Source organism: Oryzias latipes, chromosome 1 (genome assembly GCF_002234675.1).
Source record: "Oryzias latipes chromosome 1, ASM223467v1".
In the NCBI taxonomy this organism is placed as follows: domain Eukaryota; kingdom Metazoa; phylum Chordata; class Actinopteri; order Beloniformes; family Adrianichthyidae; genus Oryzias; species Oryzias latipes.
In genome coordinates, this window is record NC_019859.2 from 3991402 (window position 1) to 4011672 (window position 20271).

The 20271-nt window shown below is 40.0% G+C and overlaps 1 protein-coding gene across 1 annotated transcript; it reads right to left on the reverse strand.

Moving 5' to 3' along the window:
• Positions 1-634: 634 nt before the first annotated feature.
• On the reverse strand, positions 635-18353 carry LOC101172790. The gene is made up of 7 exons (XM_004065615.4): positions 18110-18353; positions 7982-8099; positions 4059-4243; positions 3817-3971; positions 3521-3689; positions 2052-2179; positions 635-1944 (listed from the first exon to the last, which is right to left on the reverse strand). The coding sequence occupies exons 1-7, from the start codon at positions 18168-18170 to the stop codon at positions 1627-1629; spliced, it is 1134 nt and encodes a 377-aa protein (XP_004065663.1). The 5' UTR covers positions 18171-18353; the 3' UTR covers positions 635-1626.
• Positions 18354-20271: the final 1918 nt, after the last annotated feature.

The window sequence follows — 20271 nt, forward strand, 5'->3', positions numbered from 1 at the left end:
TTCTATGGTAACCACTCCTACCAATCAGGAGTGAGCTTGGAGGAAGTCCAAATCCTTACCACTTGAAATCCTATTAAACGTTTTCAACATGCGACCACAAACTTTGCCAGTTTATAGCTTAAATACCTTCAACCACAGAAAAAATATGAAAATAAAACGACTAATTGGCAAGAACATAAAAAATAAAAGGTAGCTGAGCAAGAGTGCTTATTCTGACAAAAAATGACTGGTGGCTGTTGATCCGAGTGGGTCTTTATCCAAACCAGCACCATTTAGATAGAATAGAAGGTTTCTATGGCAACAGCAAGTTGCTGTAAATTTTCTTTTCATAAATCAGGATTACATTTATTTTCTGATGTTAACTCAATCGTATGAGTCTAATCACAATCAGCTGTTCCACCAATCTGATCTTACAAAGACTGGAACAATTTTCAATGAAACTCATGACTTTAGTGGCTTTTTACTATTTCTTGAATTTGAAAGGTGTTGCATCAGTTGCTGTGTTTTTCGTAACTGTGTGTTCTAACCGTGCCTTTACAAGTCACTGATCATTTCCCTTCTTGAACCACATTCCACCTCAGTGCTTGTGCCAAAAAAAAAACGTAAAAAAATAGAAGACCTCTGGCTCTGTTGGCACTTTTTTTCACGTTTCTTTATTAAAAATAATACAGTTTTATAATAAGCACACCATAATATAATTTTTCCTGCAATGATCACATGCCTTCAGGTTATAAACCCAATAAAAAAATGTTGACACAACTTCATTCAGAAAAGTAGGAAACGGTGCGTCTTCTTTGTGAAAATCGAGATTTAGTCGAGGCTGTGCCTTTAAATCTTAGAATGCAGATTAAAGTGACCTAAACTAAAACACTCATGTAACAAACAAAATGTGCTAAAGCTGATGGAAACTTCACGTGCTGAGCTGGTTTAGCAGGTTCTGCGGTTGCTTCACTCTTACCGTCATTGTTTGAAGATGAGAATTTAGGTTTACGCCCGTCAACTTATAAAAGCCAGAAACTTTAAACTGACGGGTTTAAAGGTAGAGTTGTGCAAGTTAGAGGGGGAAAGTTACTCGCCTGAAATATCAACAGAATAAAATCCAGTTTCAGTGCATCACAGTCATTTACAAAAAATATAAAGGACAGAATAAACAAGTAGGGATTAAAACCAATAGTACTTCTGTTAATGAGAGCGTAAGGAAACCAAGCACCTTCCTCCACCCAATAGGATCTTCTGCTTTCCTGAGCTGTGACGTCAACGAAGGCGTTCTTGGCTCAGCCATCTCAGAAAAAAGCTGCAGGAAATCATGCCAGATGAGGGAAACCTCTTGTTGAGGAGATCCACCCCCGCAGGGGGCATAAAGGTGACAGAGAAATCACCTGCTTGTTTTTGCGATGCAGTTGAGTCACAACCCTGCTGCAACTGGCTCGTCTTCTGATATTATGATTTATTTTCTTGAAGAAACATTCACATTAAAAAAAAGCTACAGGTCCATAAATGTGGTCCTCCATGATGTCCCTGGGTTATAAGAAGTCTTTATAGCACAACCCATCATAGTTTATCGTCTGGTTTGATGGATAAGCTACTCGTGGAAAATACAGTCACTTAGTCCCAGAAAAGGTTCCTTCATGTTCCAGTGTAAACGATCACCACGTCTCCATTCCCCATGTCCCGAAAGAGAACAGGCTCCCGGAACTCATACGGGGATCCGTACTCCATCTCGTCGTCTTCAGAGCTCATGGAAAGGGTCTCGGTCTTCACGGAGCTATCGGTGGAGTTATAGTCCTTCCTGTTTCTCCCCGAAAACGGGCTTGAATCCTCCAACCCCTTCTGTAGGAGCTCCCCACTTTCCTCATGGGGGGCTTTCTCTGAAGACCCCTGAATCGTGACTGCAGTGATCTTCTCATCGAGGACGTATTTCTGGTTCAGGCTATGCTTCACATCCTGTTTAAAAAAAAAAAAAAAATAGTGTAACAAGAGGACAGAGAGCAAAAAGCAGTTCAGCAGGGGAAATGACACCTGAACATTTATTTTTTGGGGCAACACCTTACCAGAAGCTTCGGCAGAGGTGGGCTCTTCATGGTCCAGGCCTTCACCTTACAGATGACGATTACTGCCACGCTCAATATCATACCGAAGATGCACAGCAGAATGATGAGAAGAGTGACGTCATTTCCATCTTCAATAAAAGGAAGAAAACAAAAAAGCTTTAGATTCACAAGTAATTAGATGTATTTTTGAAAAAAAGGCAGACAAAAAATACTTGGAAACCTTTTTTTAAGATCAAATAAAACAGGCCAGTACATGATCAGATACAGCAAAAAAATAAAAAGACGTGACACATCACTATTTTATGAGTAAGTAGATTTCTACAAGGCTACTGACACACAATTTCTACCAGTTGTTGCCAATTCACACAAAGAAATCAGAACAGTGAAGCATGGTACTTGAGTCGTAACAAATAAGTGCAAAATGGCCAAGAAAACTGTCAGAATATATAGAGAAAACCCCGCCCCTTTTCAGCATTAATTGATATCTGCTTTACTCCTAATCATTGACTGTATATGAGAACTAGACTGTGGCACCTTTTCTTTAACACATTTTTGATAATCCTCATTTTTTAATTTTTTTTTCTGTAGTCCAAGTTATTCAAGTTATAAACTGACCAATCAGATGCCTGTATAAAAGTAGGTGGAGCCTGCTGACCCACACGTCCAGTGTTCAAAACGTTTGACAGATTTCTTTTGACAACTGGCAACTGAATTGACTTTACTTGGTTGGAGCCAGAAGTAAACCATTTTCCACGGATGACGTCACACTCGGTTCAGTTCTCAGATACAGTCTATGGTCTATAAATGGTTCTCAATCCCCAGAAGGCTCACAGGACAAATGGATAAGAGCAAAAAAAAAACTCTCCCAAGATCTTCCTAATTTCGTTTTTCTGATGGGAATAGTTCTAAGTGCATTTTCACAATGCTGAATGCTCCTGTGAGAACTGTTGGGGCCGTTATCCGAAAACAGAAAGAGCATCAGCTCACCATGAACCGACCACGGTCGCATCCTCCATAAAATTTAATTTTTTGGCTGTCATTCAACATTCCACGTTTAACAAAGAAATAGCCCTGACCACCACCCCAAGAACCCCATACCGACTGCAAATTTTGGTGGTAGAGGCATCATGGTTTGGGGCTGCTTTTAGCCATGGATAAGAAATGCAATTCTAAGCTTAACTTTGATTATACAGTATTCCCCTCATATTCACGCTGGCTTATTAGAAATTCGGACGCAAAAGTCTCATACAAGAGTCTTGAGTTGTCTAGCAGTTGTGATAAGTCAGGGAAGTCAAGGGACTGAAAATAATCTGCAAATATTAAAACTCGAATAACACGATCGTGACAAAAATGCTACAAGAACCAGCAACCCTCCTTGTCACTGCCCCAAGATACACATTTCATGGTGCCAAAACACTAAAAATCCACAAACAGGTGCTCTGCAGACAATGTCCCCCCCCTTCACTTACTTTTTTCAGAGCCACAGATCTTTTGAGTCTGGTTGATCGGTAATTCGTCAATCCCCTGGTCATCAATCAACCAGCCTTTCAGCGTGACACAGTTCTCCCTGCTGTCAGGGAACGTCACTTCAGTTGTGCAGGTGGGCTCAGCCTTTCTGCAAAATGCATCCTTCTCCAACTGAAGGTCAAAGGTCACAAAACAGGGAGATAAAAAAAAATCATTTGTTTTCTTTTCAAAAAGATGGCAAATGCCTGGCAAATGAGTTCAAGCAAAGATTTTAAAGAGAATCGTCACGAATACTTACGTTTATCCCTGAAGTCACTGTGAATTTAAGCAGAGAATCAGCAGAAGTTTTGTACGCCTGCTTGATTTCGTCATAGAATTGGAATGGATTAGGGAACTTCACCACAGCGCTCGTCTTATCCACAACCAGAAAAACGGGAGGGAACTCTAAAATACCTGAAGGGAAGAAAAGCCATTTAACTCAAACACCGTCTATTAGCTTTCTCCTCTGAAATAATCAACAGGTCCTCATGCTTTGCTTACAGTATGTAGCGATGGTCCTCAAAGCGTTAAAGGAGAAAGTGTTCGATTCCACTTCTTTTGACTGGTTTCCACCATGCAAGGCTGTCACGGTAACATAGAGGAAGCTCAAGCTGATGTCTTTGGATTTCCAAACATAGTGGCTCAGATCGTACTCGCTGTGTTTGGTGATAGCCTCATGTGTCACTCTGTAAATGAAAAAAGATATTTTAATCATAGAGGTAGGATTGCATAAGTTGGCTTCTTTCCACTCCCTTTAAAGCAATTATTCAAACTATTTGACAATCATATTTAAAGGATGAGTGTGTATGTATAAAACCAAACGTGTCAATTTATGATTAGGAGCAATTATGAGGTCAAGAAGAAAGCATCATTTTTCTTTAATTTATTATAGAATGAATGTATAAAAACCTTAAATAAATTATATGTACAGAGGGGCAAAAAAGTATTTAGTCAGCCACCAATTGCAAGTTCTCTCACTTAAAGGTCTGTAATTTTCATCACCTCCAGTGTTGCCAGATAGAGTCATGGTTTTCCATCCAAAAAGTCATCTAAAAACCGCCAGGTCCCAAAAATAAAAAAAAACAGCAAAAAAGTGATTAATTAGCTGTAATCAGCAGTATTTAGTTAACCTTTATTTTTTTACCAATGGTCCTGGAGTGGCCTACCCAGTCTCCAGATCTCAACCCCGTAGAAAATCTTTGGAGGGAGTTGAAAGTCTGTGTTGCCCAGCGAAAGCCACTAAACAGCATTCCTCTAGAGGAGATCTGCATGGAGGAATGGGCCAAAATACCAGCAACAGTTTGTGAAAACTATATGAAGAATAACAGAAAACCTCTGACTGTTGTCATTGCCAACAAAGAGTAAATAAAGTATGGAGTTGGACAACAAGCTGGACCACATTCGTCTACTGCGCTCCACTCGGAGGTGGGTTAAGGACTGCTGTGTTTTTGTTTTCCCTGAAACTTGGCTGAATAACAGCATCACGGACACTGCTATTCAACTCGACCAGTTAACATGCTACCGAGCGGACAGGCTGCTCGCGGGGAAAAAGCGAGGCGGCGGTCTCTGTGTTTACATCAACAACTCTTATTGCCGCGACGCTGTTGTGGTCGCCACACAATGCTCAGATCTGCTGGAGTTTATGATCATAAAGTGTAGACCGTTCTACCTTCCGAGGGAATATACTGCAATACTGCTTGTTGCAGTATATTTCACCCCCAGCGCCAACAATGACAGCAGGAAGGAGGCAGTGCATGACCTGCACCTACAGATCAGCGAGCAGCAGACTGCACACCCAGATGCATTTCTCATCATGGCTGGGGATTTTAATCACGCAGACCCCAAAAGTGTGTTCCCAAAACTTTATCAACACATTAACCTTCCAACACGTGGAGACAATATACTGGACTGTGTTTACACCTCACAGAGAGGAGCCTACAAAGCCCTCCCCCTCCCCCACCTTGGACCTTCAGACCACATCACTGTGATGCTAATGCCTGCACACAGACCCCTAGGAAAAGTGGCCAGACCGGTTAGGAAAAGCATACAGGTGTGGCCAGAGGGGTCCTCAGAAGCTCTCCAGGACTGTTTCAGCTCCACAGACTGGAACATGTTCAAGCAGGCCGCAACAAACAACAACACCACAGACCTCCAGGAGTACTCAGAGACTGTTACTGCCTACATCGCCAAGTGTGTTGATGATGTCACAGTAACTAAGACCATCACAGTCCGGGCAAATCAGAAGCCGTGGCTAACAGGAGAGGTCTACAGACTCCTGAAGGTCCGTAATGCTGCCTTCAGAGCTGGAGACGAGGTGGCCTTGAGGACAGCTAGGGCCAACCTGACCCGCGGCATCAGAGAAGCCAAGAGACAATATTCCAGGAGGATCGCCCATCACTTCAGCGACAGCAGAGACACCCAGAGCCTGTGGCGTGGACTTCGGACCATCACAGACTACAAACCTCCCCCACAGACATGTGACAGCTCCATCTCCCTGCTGAACGATCTGAACTCCTTCTACGCTCGCTTTGAGGCAGCAAACAGCACAACGGCCCAGAAAACTCCACCCTCTCCTGGTGACCAGGTGTTGTCGCTGTCTTCAGACAGCGTGAGGAGATCCCTCAGCAGGATCAATCCACGGAAAGCCCCAGGACCAGACAACATCCCTGGTCGGGTGCTGAGAGACTGTGCGGGTGAGCTGGCTGATGTCTTCACAGACATCTTCAACATCTCTCTGAGTCAGGCTGTCATCCCCACATGTTTCAAAGCGACCACCATCATACCCGTCCCAAAAAAGCCATCTCCCTCCTGCCTTAATGACTACCGTCCGGTTGCTCTGACCCCCATCATCATGAAGAGCTTCGAACGGCTGGTCATGCGGCACATCAAGTCTGCCCTGCCCCCCTCCCTGGACCCATTTCAGTTTGCCTATCGGTCCAACCGTTCAACAGAGGATGCCATCTCAACTGCTCTTCACTCCGCACTCACTCACCTGGAGAATAAGGACTCATATGTCAGAATGCTGTTCATTGACTTCAGCTCAGCATTCAACACCATCACCCCCCAGCAGCTCACCCATAAACTGGCTCAGCTGGGGCTCAACACACCTCTGTGCAACTGGCTGCTAGACTTCCTGACGGGGAGACCACAAGCAGTGCGAGTCGGCAGCAACACATCCAGTACTAGCATGATGAACACGGGGGCTCCCCAAGGATGTGTGCTGAGCCCCCTCCTCTTTACCCTGCTGACCCACGACTGCACTCCGACACACAGCTCCAACATTTACGTTAAGTTTGCCGATTGGTGGGTCTCATCAGGAGCGGAGATGAGACAAACTACAGGAGTGAGGTGAACCACCTGGCTGGTTGGTGCAGAGACCATAATCTCCTCTTGAACGTGGAGAAGACGAAGGAGATGGTGGTCGATTTCAGGAGAGTGCACACTCAGCATGCTCCTCTGACCATCAACAACACCACGGTGGAAAGAGTGAGCAGCACCAAGTTCCTGGGTGTGCACATCACAGAAAACCTCTCCTGGTCCGAGAACATCGCATCACTAGCTGGGAAATCACAGCAGCGTCTCTACTTCCTCCGTAAACTCAAGAGTTCAAAAGTCCCTCCCCCCATCATGCTCACGTTCTACAGAGGTGCCGTGGAGAGCAACCTCACCAGCTGCATCACGGTGTGGTATGGCGCCTGCAACGCGTCCTGCCGGAAGTCCCTCCAACACATCGTGAGGGCAGCTGAGAGGATCATCGGTGCCCCCCTCCACTCCCTCCAGGACATTTACAACACCCGCCTGACCCGCAAAGCCCTCTGCATTGCAGTTGACCCCACCCATCCATCCCACAGCTCCTTCAGTCTGCTTCCATCTGGGAGAAGACTACGCAGTCTTCAGGCCAGGACCAGCAGACTCAGAGACAGTTTTCTCCTCCAGGCTGTCAGGAAGCTGAACTTGACTTGACTTTTCTCATTGACCAAATACTTATTTTCCACCATAATTTGCAAATAAAAGTTTTAAAAATCAGATAATGTGATTTTCTGGATTTTGTTTTCTCATTTTGTCTCTCATAGTTGATGGATACCTATGATGGAAATAACAGGCCTCTCTCATCTTTTTAAGTGGTAGAATTTGCACAATTAGTGGCTGACTAAATACTTTTGGCCCCACTGTATATAGAGAGAGATTTGTGTGTGTGTGTATTTTTTTTTATTGTCTTTTTCTCCGTTGTTTTTCTACTGCTGAAAATTAGCTTGAAACAAGACATTGTTGTTAACATTGAAAAATAATGAGAAAAGAAAGGTTTCTGCAGCTGCTGAACATTAAAGCTCTGAAGGAATTTGTGGTAGTTGAAAAAAAAACATGTTAAACAACAAGAAGTCTGATATGTTTGCTCTAACAGAATATAAGCAGCCGGTTCCTACGTGCTGTATGACATCATCTTCACTCTGAAACTGGTTTCTGGTTGTCGTCCTTGGCAATCCCATCGGACAGTAATTTTCAAATTTTCACAGCTCACCACCACATTTTCCGGACATGGAGCTGTAAAAAGAAAAGAAAAAAAGGGACAAAATATTCATTTTAGTTCAACAAATACAAACTGAGAACAAGAAAAGAGAGTGAATCCTCAGCCAGTAAGGACAGTTTCATATGGGAACAACAAAACAACATCCTGTGTAGTTTACAGACCAACGCTGACATGCAGTCTTGAAGATATGCGAGACTCTATACTTTGCAAATGTAAAGCTGATCTAGAACCAATTAGGACATTTTTGTGTCTTTAAATATCATTTTCTAAACTAAAAATGAAAAAGTCAAGTAACACAAACATTATAGAAATAAATCAGAAAGGACATATTTTTTGAATATGCTCAAATATTACTTAAACTATAGAATTTTTTTCCCCACAAATATTAACTGTTTTAATATTTGAGTAAATATAACTGGACAGTGGCAGCTTTGACTCACAGTGGTTTATGCAGTTGCATTGACTTCCCAAAACAAACATGACTCATTTTTACACTATTGAGTATCTTAAGTAAATACTACTGCATGACAGAAATGCATCTCCCATACCAAAGAGCAGTTTTATTCCTGGAAATGTGTAGAAATGACACAAGTCAGGTGACCGGGAAACAAAACTGCATGCTTTGAGAAGCTGAGACGAAAAAATAGAAAACAAAAAGTTCAAACTTTAAGGGATTGTGCAATACATGGACAACAAGAAATGACGTTGTTTGTGGTAGAACTAAAACTCAAAACTACTTAGCAAGTCTGGGCTTGCTCCCAAATATTTTACTGATGTTAATAAAATGCCTACACAGGAGAGAAAAAATGTAAGCGAGGATCTGGGATTCAGAGGTTGGCTCAAAGGAAGGAACATGATTTACAAGAGCAGGGGGGTATTCCAGAAAGCAGGTTATGCTACCTCCCACGATAAGTTTGAGGCTAAGGAAGTTGATAACCTCAGCTTTCGGTTCCAGAAATGGAGGTATGTTTCAGGGTAGGTCAAGTTGCCATGGCAACTCATGCTCTGAACATGACCTGGTCGGGAGCAGGTTTAGTTGAAGGTTAGTTTGTTTTCAGAGAGGTGAAGCAGCATGGTGTCCATTTGAAGATGATTTAGTGGATGAAGAAGCTCAGATAATACTTTTTCCATCGTGAGGGGGTGATAAGACCACATATGGATGTTGAAAAATTCAACTTTTTTACTTTGATCTAACTTAATTATTTGCTTCAGTTAAGATAAATTATTTTTTGTTAGGTCACCTTAAAAATAACACATAGTTTCAGACAATTATTTTCCTTTCATTCAAATTAATTCAATTAAGTAGGTGTAACTTTGGTGCTGCTGTTAGATCGGCACCGCAAGGTATTCTGGGATATCATTCCCCTTTGCCTGTCTGGACGGATTTGGGTTTAAGTGTGGGTTTTTGACAAAATGTGTTTAGTTGTTTAACTGTTTTAGCTGTTTTACTGTGTTTTGCCGAGTTATTTTGTCCTACTATGCTTACGTCTCTGCACCATAAATGAGAGTGAAGGAGAGGATGATGAGTTTATATAGCACCCCTACCACCTTCACATGTTATGACAGTGACGGAAAATTCTTTAATGAATTTTGCACTCCGTGCATTTTTTCCCCCCGTCCTTTTAATTATTATAAAAATGAGTATATCTCCCGGCTCAAACTTAGACATATGAGAGCTCAAGAATCATAATTATTTAAGATGGAAAAAACATTAATTGAATTGGAGTAATATTACATTTAGTTAAATAAATATGTAAATTTGAGTTGTAAAAACAATTACTGAGTTTTATAGACGTAAGAAATTAGGTTGAATAAATTTAACTCAATTACTTGTTACCAATAGAAGTATTTCATTTAAGGTGGCAAAATTGGATAAGTTATACATATATGCGTCACATGAAAATGGAAATAAGATCAGAAACTCGTGCGTTTACTTTGTCTGTTCTTCTACTACAAGCAGAAACTCTTTCTTTTGATGATGATGCAGCAGTATTACTTTTTTGATGGACGTATAATCTTCATACGCTGTCATTAAAATCTCAGACTCGTCTCACTGAAGTACAGCGCTTTCTTTTTTTTTCACCACGCGTTTCCATGGTGACACCGTAAATCGGCGATCCATTGAGAATGTCTTTATGTACTTGCTGTGCACGCGCCTTAACCCAGGGTTACCAAGTCGAGCGTAATTACGCTAACTCATATCGGTCTTTTGGAACCGACATACCCAGAGTAAGCAAGTTCAGGCGGATTTCAGCCAGAGTTCAGGCTTAAAGTCAGGCTAATTTAAACATGCTTCCTGGAATACCCCCCTGGTGTTAGGACCAAAGGGGCAAAACATAATAGGTTCTCAGGCTCTGACCCTGGATCCCCCTTTTTTTTATTGTAATTATAAGCTGTTGGATTGAAATCCTGAGGCCCTTTTGTCCATAAAATGCAACAATTGGTGAAATATAATGAAGACACTAGCAATTTAAAAAATGGAAAGTGAAGATTGTCGTTTGTTGGCCAACACTCGAAGAAAGTGATCAACTGATTTGGTTAATGTCACGTCACCTGAATTATTACAGCTTCACGCCTTGATGGAACTCCGCTTAAGACGAGGGGCGACACAGGCGGCGCCAACAACAGACGCTGCTCTGAAGCGATAATGGCATCACCATAACCAAAGCATTCCCAGTGGTCTTTTAATTATGATTATACCATTTTAGCCACAAAAAAACGGTGTAGTTTTCTAGAACATGGTTTCTGCAGAGCGGCAGGAGTTTGTTAGAAATTCACCTCTGCTTTGTGGGCGGGACTGTTCAGAGTAACCCCACCCCTCCCCCTTCTTGTCCTTGTAGCTGAGAGCTCTCTGTTCTCACCCGCTAGCTTACAGCCCCTCACACCCCAACCTAACATTAGCGGTGCAACAAAAAATGTGAGCAATATTGGAGCCGTTCAGCCGTACAGTTTTGAGCCAGATTCCAGCTCAGACGAGGAAAAAACGAAGACGGACATGGATCTTGTCCAGGGGTGGCCGACCCTGGTCCTCAAGAGCCGAGCTCCACCCTGCCCTTTTTCCATTTCAAGCATTTCCACCTCCTGATTGAGTGAGCACCTGATTTAGGTTGTCAGCCTCAAGTAGTGAAGGGAGAGCTGGAAAACAGGCAGGGTTAAGCCTTTTGGAGGACCAGGTTTTGCCAGCCTAGATCGAGTCATCTACAAGTGGACACATCAGAACGGAGCAGAGCAGGGAGCTTGTGGCCCGCCCAGTGTATTTTCTACATCAGAAATACATTCTTTTTCACACTGCATTTTTTTGATCCAGATTATCAAGATTTCAACAAAGAAATGCTCAGAAATGCAATTTTAAGCCTAATTTTATGTATAAAAGGTCACTTCCTGGAAGATACCACAACACCACGGGGGCTTAGCGCAGCTGTACTTTGCAACTTCATTTACTGCAAAAAGCGTAAATATTGTGAAATACAATTCCTGATCATGCCCCAAAATTAAATAAAAAACAGTGATGGACGTCTCTGAGGATATCAAGAAGTCGCTTGACTTCCTGCTGGAGGAAGTTAGAGCCATATATGTCCTCCATCGTCAGAAAAATGCTACGAGAACATGCTAAAAACACCAAAAACATGATTTACATGTGAAAGCATGTTACTAATTCATAACAAACCATTTAATCCAGGACTCCATCTAATTTAGAATCACCTTGAACGAAAAAAAACCAGAAGATTTTCTTTTCTTTTTTCTTAGATTAGGAGATGAATTCAGGTCTGAAGGGGTTACTAGACTTCTTTTCTCTTCACATGGCAGTTTGTTCAAGCAAACTTTTTTTCTATCTGTATCTATGTCATAACAGACCCATCCTGATTTTTTTTTTTTACCCCCATCCGCTTCTTCCCTGTTTCAACAAAACTAACTCACCTCAATCAGATACGGGCGTGTGGGGCTGGGACACATGCATGTGTGACAGCTTTACGTGACTGCTCGTCAACACATGAAGGGGGGGGCGGTCCACGGTTCAACTGTATTCCATCAGAGTCACAGCGCTACCTTTCAACTCTGAGCCTCTTAATCCAGTAAATCCTATTTTAAGGGCTTTAATTACGCTATTATGTTTGACACTTGGCAGCAAACACACATTCAAATCCACCCACATCATTTTAGGGAAGTGAAAAAAATAGAAATATTTAGATCTAAACACAACAAACATGTGCCTTTTTGTGGATGATATGCACTTTTACGTTTAAAACTATCATGTTTTAAAGTGCTGTGCAGTTTTGTGCTTCCATTGGTAAGCAGTGAACCGGCAAATCTTCAGCAAAATGTCATTGTTCTCAAGTTTAGAGCTTTTTAACTAAAAACAAAAAAAATTCCGTTGTCATGCTATTTGTCAATGAATGTTCCAAAATTTGCCCCAAAAGCATGTAAAATTAAAAAAAAATCAACTGAAGAGCAGTTTTTATCCATTTTTCAATAATTCCTTTAAACATCTATAAATAGGGTTGTAACGGTTCATTTTAGCGAATTTCCGGTTTAATTTCAAGGTGGTTATTTTAAAGTTCAATGAAAGTTTTCAAGTTAGACTGGCATTAGCTGTCTTTCTTTAGGAAACAAAAACCTAGATTTATGTCGTAAGAACAAGTTCTAGTTTTAGATCTTATGAGGATTTATTTAGATAGGTCATATTGTTCCAAGTTTCTCATTTTGCCATAAAATGAGTCACATCCAATTTTATACTAGTTTTTTGTCACCGTAGTCAAAATGAAGTACCATTAGGTACAAAAAAACTCAAAAAATACAAACTATTTGATTAGAACTTGCACAAAAAAAAACTATTATGGGCTGTATAAGTCAAAATGGGTTGCTGCACAAACATATGACTTTACTACTTTCTTCCTTAAAAAAATAGAAAGAAATAGAAATAGAAAGAAAGAAAAAAAGATCACAAATCTGGTTTTCTGATCCAAATAAACAGTAGGATATGAAAGTGAAGGTTTTTAGTATATTTAAGGTAAGACAATCTTACCTTTAAGAAATACAATGGAGTTTTATGACCAGTTTACAAACACATTTTTTTATTACGACTTTAAAGTCGTAAAGTTACGCGAAAAAAATTATAACTACCAAATTAATAGAATAAAGTCGTAAATTTATTACTTTAATGCTTGTAATTTTACTTTTTTTTGGTGGCCCTAAAGAAAAAAGCGTTAACAGAGAGAAAAGAAAAAGAAACTTTCGAGCCCTTAACGGCGTACGATGGAATTAGAATTCATTACGTGAAAGCTGAGACCAAACAGGGTTGATGGAGTTTATGATCATCCAACACAGACGTGTTGAAATATTTTACAATTCTCTTGGGACTCATCACAGCGGGACGCTTAAAGGCACGAAAGCTTTCTTTAAATATAAATAACACAATGCATAAAAAAAGAAAACCATACACAACCATTCACTGGGTTTCAGATTTGATTTGATTTCTATTTATTTCAAGCATTAATTGTAGTCAATGGCAAAAAAAACTCATGACAGAAATGATAAAATGCATAGATTAAAAATAAGACACTTAAGTGACATTTGCTTAATTAAATATATAGTAATCATTAACTAAAGTCAAGTTTAGCTTGATTTATTGCTTGAGAAGAAGTGGGAAGAAGTGATTTTATGTAATCCCACCCATACTGTGTTAATTCATTTGATAGTTTTCTATAGTTTTCGTAATCGGTTCTGATCAGACAGATTCTATTCAAATAACAAAATCCTTACAGATTATTCATTTTCTTCAGAAAACATTCATTCATGATTTCAGTAAACAGCAATGTGAATCACACACCATGTAACAGATATGTAATACTTATTGATTGTAATCAGAATACAATTTCATTGAATCTAGATATCATATTTGCAACACATTGCAGATCAAGTTATCAAGTAACAAAAATCAAGTGCTTATCCTCAAAAAGAATTCTTAGTTCTTTTCATTAATGATTCACACTTTAGGTAACCAAAGTGTAATATTCATTGGTTATCATTACAATGCCATTATTAAATTAGATTCAGTTAGATTATCAGATTTAGGCTTGATCAGCTGCAGATAAACCCTGGTGCATGAAATGACTTTGAATAGGAGAGCACACACAGCGCCCTTCAGACCGGTCGGTGCGCTTCCACTGGTCTGCTTCAGGCAAACACAAAAACAACTGAAAAACTGCACGTATGAAGTAAAACTACAATTACACAGAGACGGTTCAGCACGCGCTGAAACCCCCTCGGCGTCAGGAAAAAAAAGAGGCAGTAATATCCCTTTAATCAATAGAGCTCTTATAATCGTGCAAGAAGAAATAAAAATGTTCTTGTAAGGTTTGTTATTCGTTTGGAAAACAGGTTGCTTTAGAAATCAAAGTAAAGCAGCCCGATACATGCAGCTTTAAAAAGATTGCAGAGGTCAAACTCTAACTTTTAGACCTTTTACCTTTATGATCAATAATGACAGCATAAAAAAGGACTTACATTTGTTTTTTATGATCCTCTGAAACTGAGATGGTACAAAGGCATCAAGATCTGACCTTTAATTCACAAGTACTGTAAACTCTTTAAAAACAAAAACAAAAGCTGACCTTATAGAAATGGTTTCATGCAACTTTCTGCTTTTTATGTGAAACTTTAGATCAAATCTGAAATATATTTGTTTATTTTGTTTTTTTGTGTGCGTCTGTCCATTGAATTCATCCCATCCAGCAAAAACAGACACTAAAGGTACAATTTGATCCTAAAATTGGGTTTCAGAGTTGAATTGGATGAATCATGTGTGTGGTTTTTTTCACTTTATAAAAGCAGAGTGCAGAGAACCTTTTATAGGAGTTTTATTTCAATTCTGCTTCAATAAAAGCTGCTCTGGTCTCAGCTTTGGACCTTGGACCTTTTACAGAGCGTCTAGAATGGAGAAGCATCTGTGGTTTGATTCCCACTGACCAGTAAAACCAGTAAATCAATTCAAATTTCTAATATCGTAGCATTTTGAAACATTTAATCTTTTTTTTGGTTGAGTAATTTCGAAACAAAATCTTAAAAACTAAACCTATAACTTTCTTGGGCTTTGCTGGGTTGGAAGGGTTAAAGAAAAACTAATGAGATTGAGAACAAGGTTCTGGATTAGTCATCGTCACAACCATAAAGTTTGTAGTTGCCGATTAGACGACAGCAAACAGAGAAACTGAGGAGTGGCATCATCCGTCTGTCACTCGCACATGTCCCTGCAGATCCTTGAGGTACAAAAATGTGCTGTCATTTACCAGGAGAAAAAGAGACTGCAGGTGCCCAGAGAAAAGATCAGTCTGTAGGTATTGCATTAAGGTTGTAAAGGAGATTTTGTATAATCAATTCTGAGCACAGCTTTTCAACAGTAAAGTCATCACATTTGGAGTTTTATGAGTAAATGTGGTTTATTATGTGGACAGTGAATTCACGTCCAACGCCTCTGTTTTGGGCGCACGTCAAATTTGCTCCTGGTCCAAAAAATGCCAATTTAGGATTGATGCTCCCGTCCCTTGTGGGAGGAGCTACCATCAAAAATTTCAGCCTCATCGCTACAAGGAGGCATTGGAATTGTATCTCAATGGATAGAACACACAGATGATGTAGAGAGATCAAGTTTATGGATTGTGAGGAGTGCTACAATGTCATCACGTCTCCATGCCTGGGTTCATGAGATCATTCAGAGACTCGCCCGGTACGGTGAGCTTCACCATCTACTGCCGGAGCTGCAGCTGAACGACGGCGCTTTCAGCGGTACTTCCATCTCTGTGACCCAGTTTGACGACTTGCTGTCACACACAAAAAAAATTACAGGACCTTTTTATTATTGTCTCTAGACAAATAAGAAAAAAATCATAAAGTTCAGGAGAAGAACGATCAGATTCTCCTCCATGTTGGTTTTGGACTCCGCCCGCAGATCACAACAACAACTCCTCACTACCAAAGCAGAGTTCCTGATTGGTTGAATCCAAATTTCAGATAGTTGAAATCTGGAAACATCACGTCATCAGAGTTTTCACCGCGCTGCTGCCAGACCGCCATGTCTGGCGCTCAAAAAGTTCCACATTACCTCCGATTGCGTCTGTACAATGACTTAACACTGAAACGGGATGCCCCTGCTGCATGAATCGCGTTTGGTTTGAATGAAGAGGAAGAGGAAGATAAGCTCGGTTAAAGGACATTTTTGTCACGAGTCAAAATGGCGCCCTCCATCACCAAAGACCATTTTTCATGTTTGAGAATAATGAGGTCAGAATAAGAAAAGGATCTCCTGCACTAAACCCTTTTATCAAATGGAACAGCAGGGAACTCAATGTCCGTTCTAACAGGATGAGAATCAGGAGGAAAACAGCAACATTCAGGATTTGTTAGTGAAGCCAAAGTCAAATTACAATCCGGATACGAGACAATCTAGACCGAGGGCCAATACAATGTTCCCTCACTATATCACGGTTCATCATTCACCTTCTCACTGTTTTCCTGAGTTTCTTAAAAGGAGTTTTGCATCTTTTCTCTAACAGCACATTGTGTTCTATGCCCTGATTGGCTGTTGATCAATCAATGTCTGTGCCGTGTCTCCTGTACAGAATCCATTCCGTTTGATAAATCTACAAAAATCTTCGATTGCGATAAAATTTGTTTCCTTCTATAATCCTGGACTGATTTTTCTGTGAAGGTCTGAACTTTGAGAGTTTTAACCTGAGAGAAAAGTGTAGAAAGTGTGTAGTGAAGGGTTTTACAGCCTTCAAACATCTGTAATCGTACAGATTTCACCAATCGCAGGTATTTTTTTTAGAACGCAACTCCAACGATAAACATGCGAACACTGTGCATCGATCGCAATTGACCGGTCGATCATGCAGGAAATGCAAGTAGGTTGTAGGGCATCACAAAAAAAAGAAAGAAAGACGAACAAGATATATATATATTTTTCCTAAGATATCCGTCAGCTAATTATCATCCTTCCTGTGAAGTACGTCACTTAATTAACAAGCAGATCAGCCAATCGAACATCCTCTGGTACATCACTACACGTGTGTGTTCAACTAAACTGAGCGCCACACTCTGCTAGCAGATGTGGAGACTAAATGTGTTTAAGTAAGTCACTCAGAAAGAACCTCAAACAGAACGCACACGGAATGTCAACAACTAGGTTCAAATCAAAGCTGTCAAAGGAAGAAAAAAATAGATAAACTTTAATTGTGTCACATATTTGTCTAGATTTATCAAATTATGCAAAATAATCGTCTGACTCACTTTAAAATCAGCTTTTCAAAAGATGAGGAAATGATTTTCTTCCTTTCTATCCATCCTTACTGATATGTATGTGTTTCTTTTAGTGTTGGTCGTTTCAAAAGTAGATGTCATATTTAAAAAGTGTCAACTGCTTAAAATATTAAGTCTTTGGAAACGGCTTTGATTTAAATGTAGAACAAATAACATAACACCAACTCTAAAGCACAGAGGTGGAATCATTATGGTTTGTGGTAGGGGGCTGCATCTAAATGTAGATTTAGTCTAAACCCCCAAAAAAGGATTCAGAAGTTTAACTTTGATGATTACGGAAGAAGAAAAAAACTCAGAAGATGAGCATTAAGACTATAAAAGAATATTTAAAACTAACGTAGAATCCGGTATGACGGAAAGACCTGAACCTTTGATAAGATCATTAGTTCGTCTGTAATGCCTCCTGCATGAGCAGAGGGGGTGGGGGAGAGTATCACCACTGAAACTGGTTGATTCAGTCCTTCAAAACTGACATTCCTGTCAAAGGAACGCTCCTCCCATCATCAGATGTCACCTTCACTCTGAGGAATACTGTTTTGAATAGTCTAAAAATATTTGGATCTTCTGATCTACTGAAGATCTTTAGGCTCCGTTTATAATGCGGAGCCAATAAACTCTTAAAGGTTTGTGTTCAAAGGAAAAATATTTGTGAAAATAAGTTTCAAATAAACCCCAAATTATTTTGGTTAAAGAAAACATGTGTTCTCACCAGCCCAAGACAGTCCCCAATTGATCAGGAGCGCAGCCGTGAGGGTTCGGAGCAGCAGCATGGTGAGGTTCTCCAGGTTCTCCTTGGTTCCATACGCAGGTTCCTCCTCAGGCGCCAAACTGAGGATCCGACCGTCTCCTTTTGCCGGGAATCCGGCTGTTCCTCGCAGCTGAGGCACGAGTTTGAACTTGGGTCAGCGCCGTCATTCAAGCCGTGCCCACAGAAAAATGAGCGCGTCAAGGGAGCGCCTCACCTGGAAAACACCTTAATGACGTCACCGGTTCCGGAGACGGACCGCGTCCTTTCAAATTAAAGGTTTAGCAGTAGCGTTAAGCCAAAAGAAAAACCCTGCAAACATTATTAATGACAAAATTAAAAGAAAAAAGGTTTAACTGAATGAGATCAATATCAAATGCAGCTAAAGTAAAATGTGTTGAACATTTTTATATCCTTTTATTTGAGCAGTTATCCAATAACTTATTTTTCTATTGTTTTTATTTTTTATTTTCCCTTGTTTTCCTCGTTTTTGGTATGGCTATGGCCCTCTAACTTGTTTTTCAATCTTTTTGTTCCCTTTTTTGATGGAAATTGAATGCAGGCCGTTTTAAAGTAAATAAAAACAGATAAGAAACTAACTAACAGCAGTTTTATGTGAGCAATTTTACACGTTCAAAACATTGCTTGGGAATTTTATAATGCACATTGAAAACAGTAATTTAAAAAAAACTAATAGATGTTATTTTTATTATTCTTCCTTTACGGTTTCTATTTATAGAGTCAAAACAAACAGTTTAGTCTGTTTTTTGAAGATGATTGGATAACTCTTTATTCATCTTTTTTTTTCTTATAATTTGAAGAACACTTGAACTTGACAAACATTCCTTTAGAACGTGTTTTATTCATTTCTTGGGTTAGACATTGTTCAGCCTCATGGTCTGTCCATCCAATTTAGGGTTTCACCTTATGAGCACTTTAATGTGTGTTTTTCTTGTTTGTTTTTTTAGTTTACCGTGTCACACAGCAATAAACATTTGAAACCGTGTCAGTAGATCTTTTTTAGACCAGGTTTTAGTAGATTAAATCTGTTTTTGCTTAAGGGTTGGGACGATTCAGACAAACAAATTCTTTCCTGATAGTTATCACAACCACTACATCTCGTTGACATTTACTCTGTTGTCACACTGGCCGAACCAGGATAATGATGCGACACACCTTTCTGTTCGGGCATCCAGATTTCTGCCTTTTTGTTCTATACACACGCCTTTTTATTTATTTATATAATTCTATTTTTGGAAGGTATTTTCTGCACAAACGTTCTGCTATTTGGAAACGGCAGCGTGAAGGTTAAAACCCATCTGAACACAGATTTAATCTAGAACAGCCAAAAGAAATTGCCTTTTTTCTTCCATGGAAGTTTTAGGTCAAAAGGGTTTTATTTATGTCACTGGAAAGCTTTTAGTTTATCACACTTTGAACTGCTTTTGGGTTACAAAGTGTGTTTGCATTTTTTCACTAATAAGAAAGTGAGCACATGTTATATTATCACTGCTTTTAAGTGCAAAAGCTGTTTTCACTCAGCAGATACGAGAAAAACTAGTCGTGCTTTAGCATCAGAGTCGGTGTCTCTTCCTTGTCCGCTCTCACCTGTATGCATTTGTCAGTTTTCCTGTCTTGCAGCTCGCCACGTGAGCAGAAACCACAGCTGCTTCTCACAGTAATCCCGGCTCCACAAATCCTCCCATCCCTGAACGGAGCGATGAGTTGGTTCCAGACAGATTTTCAGGCACACAGCTGGGTTGTCATCCTCTAAGTAGGTCTTTAATCAGCATTGCTGTCAGCATCTCCATGAGCAACATCTGGAGCTGGTGCAGAAATGTGTCATTTAGAGACAGAGACACACAATAACAAAGGAATACAGCCACCGATGTGACATTTTAGCTGGTGAAGCATCTTTTTGGTTAATAAATGAAACAAATGAATGTTAAAAAGAAAGCAAATTAAATCTGCATTAGACCTGCAAAATGAAACAAAATTATTGTTTTTATAATTTTCCATCTTGTAGCTCTCTAGAAACTATAAGAGAAATGCACATTAGAGATTCCGTAGTTAAAACTAACCCAAGTTTGGTTGTATTTAACCAAACTCCAAGGTCAAAAAGGGAC

Bases quoted from the DNA above. Each gene is read 5' to 3' on its own strand.
- LOC101172790 (XM_004065615.4), bottom strand. From the start codon at position 18,170: ATGCTGCTGCTCCGAACCCTCACGGCTGCGCTCCTGATCAATTGGGGA. The intron at 4,244-7,981 runs GTAGGAACCGGC...TTTCATTTACAG, and splicing joins AAGATGATGTCATACAGCAC to AGTGACACATGAGGCTATCA. The intron at 3,972-4,058 runs GTAAGCAAAGCA...TCTTCCCTTCAG, and splicing joins GAGGACCATCGCTACATACT to GTATTTTAGAGTTCCCTCCC.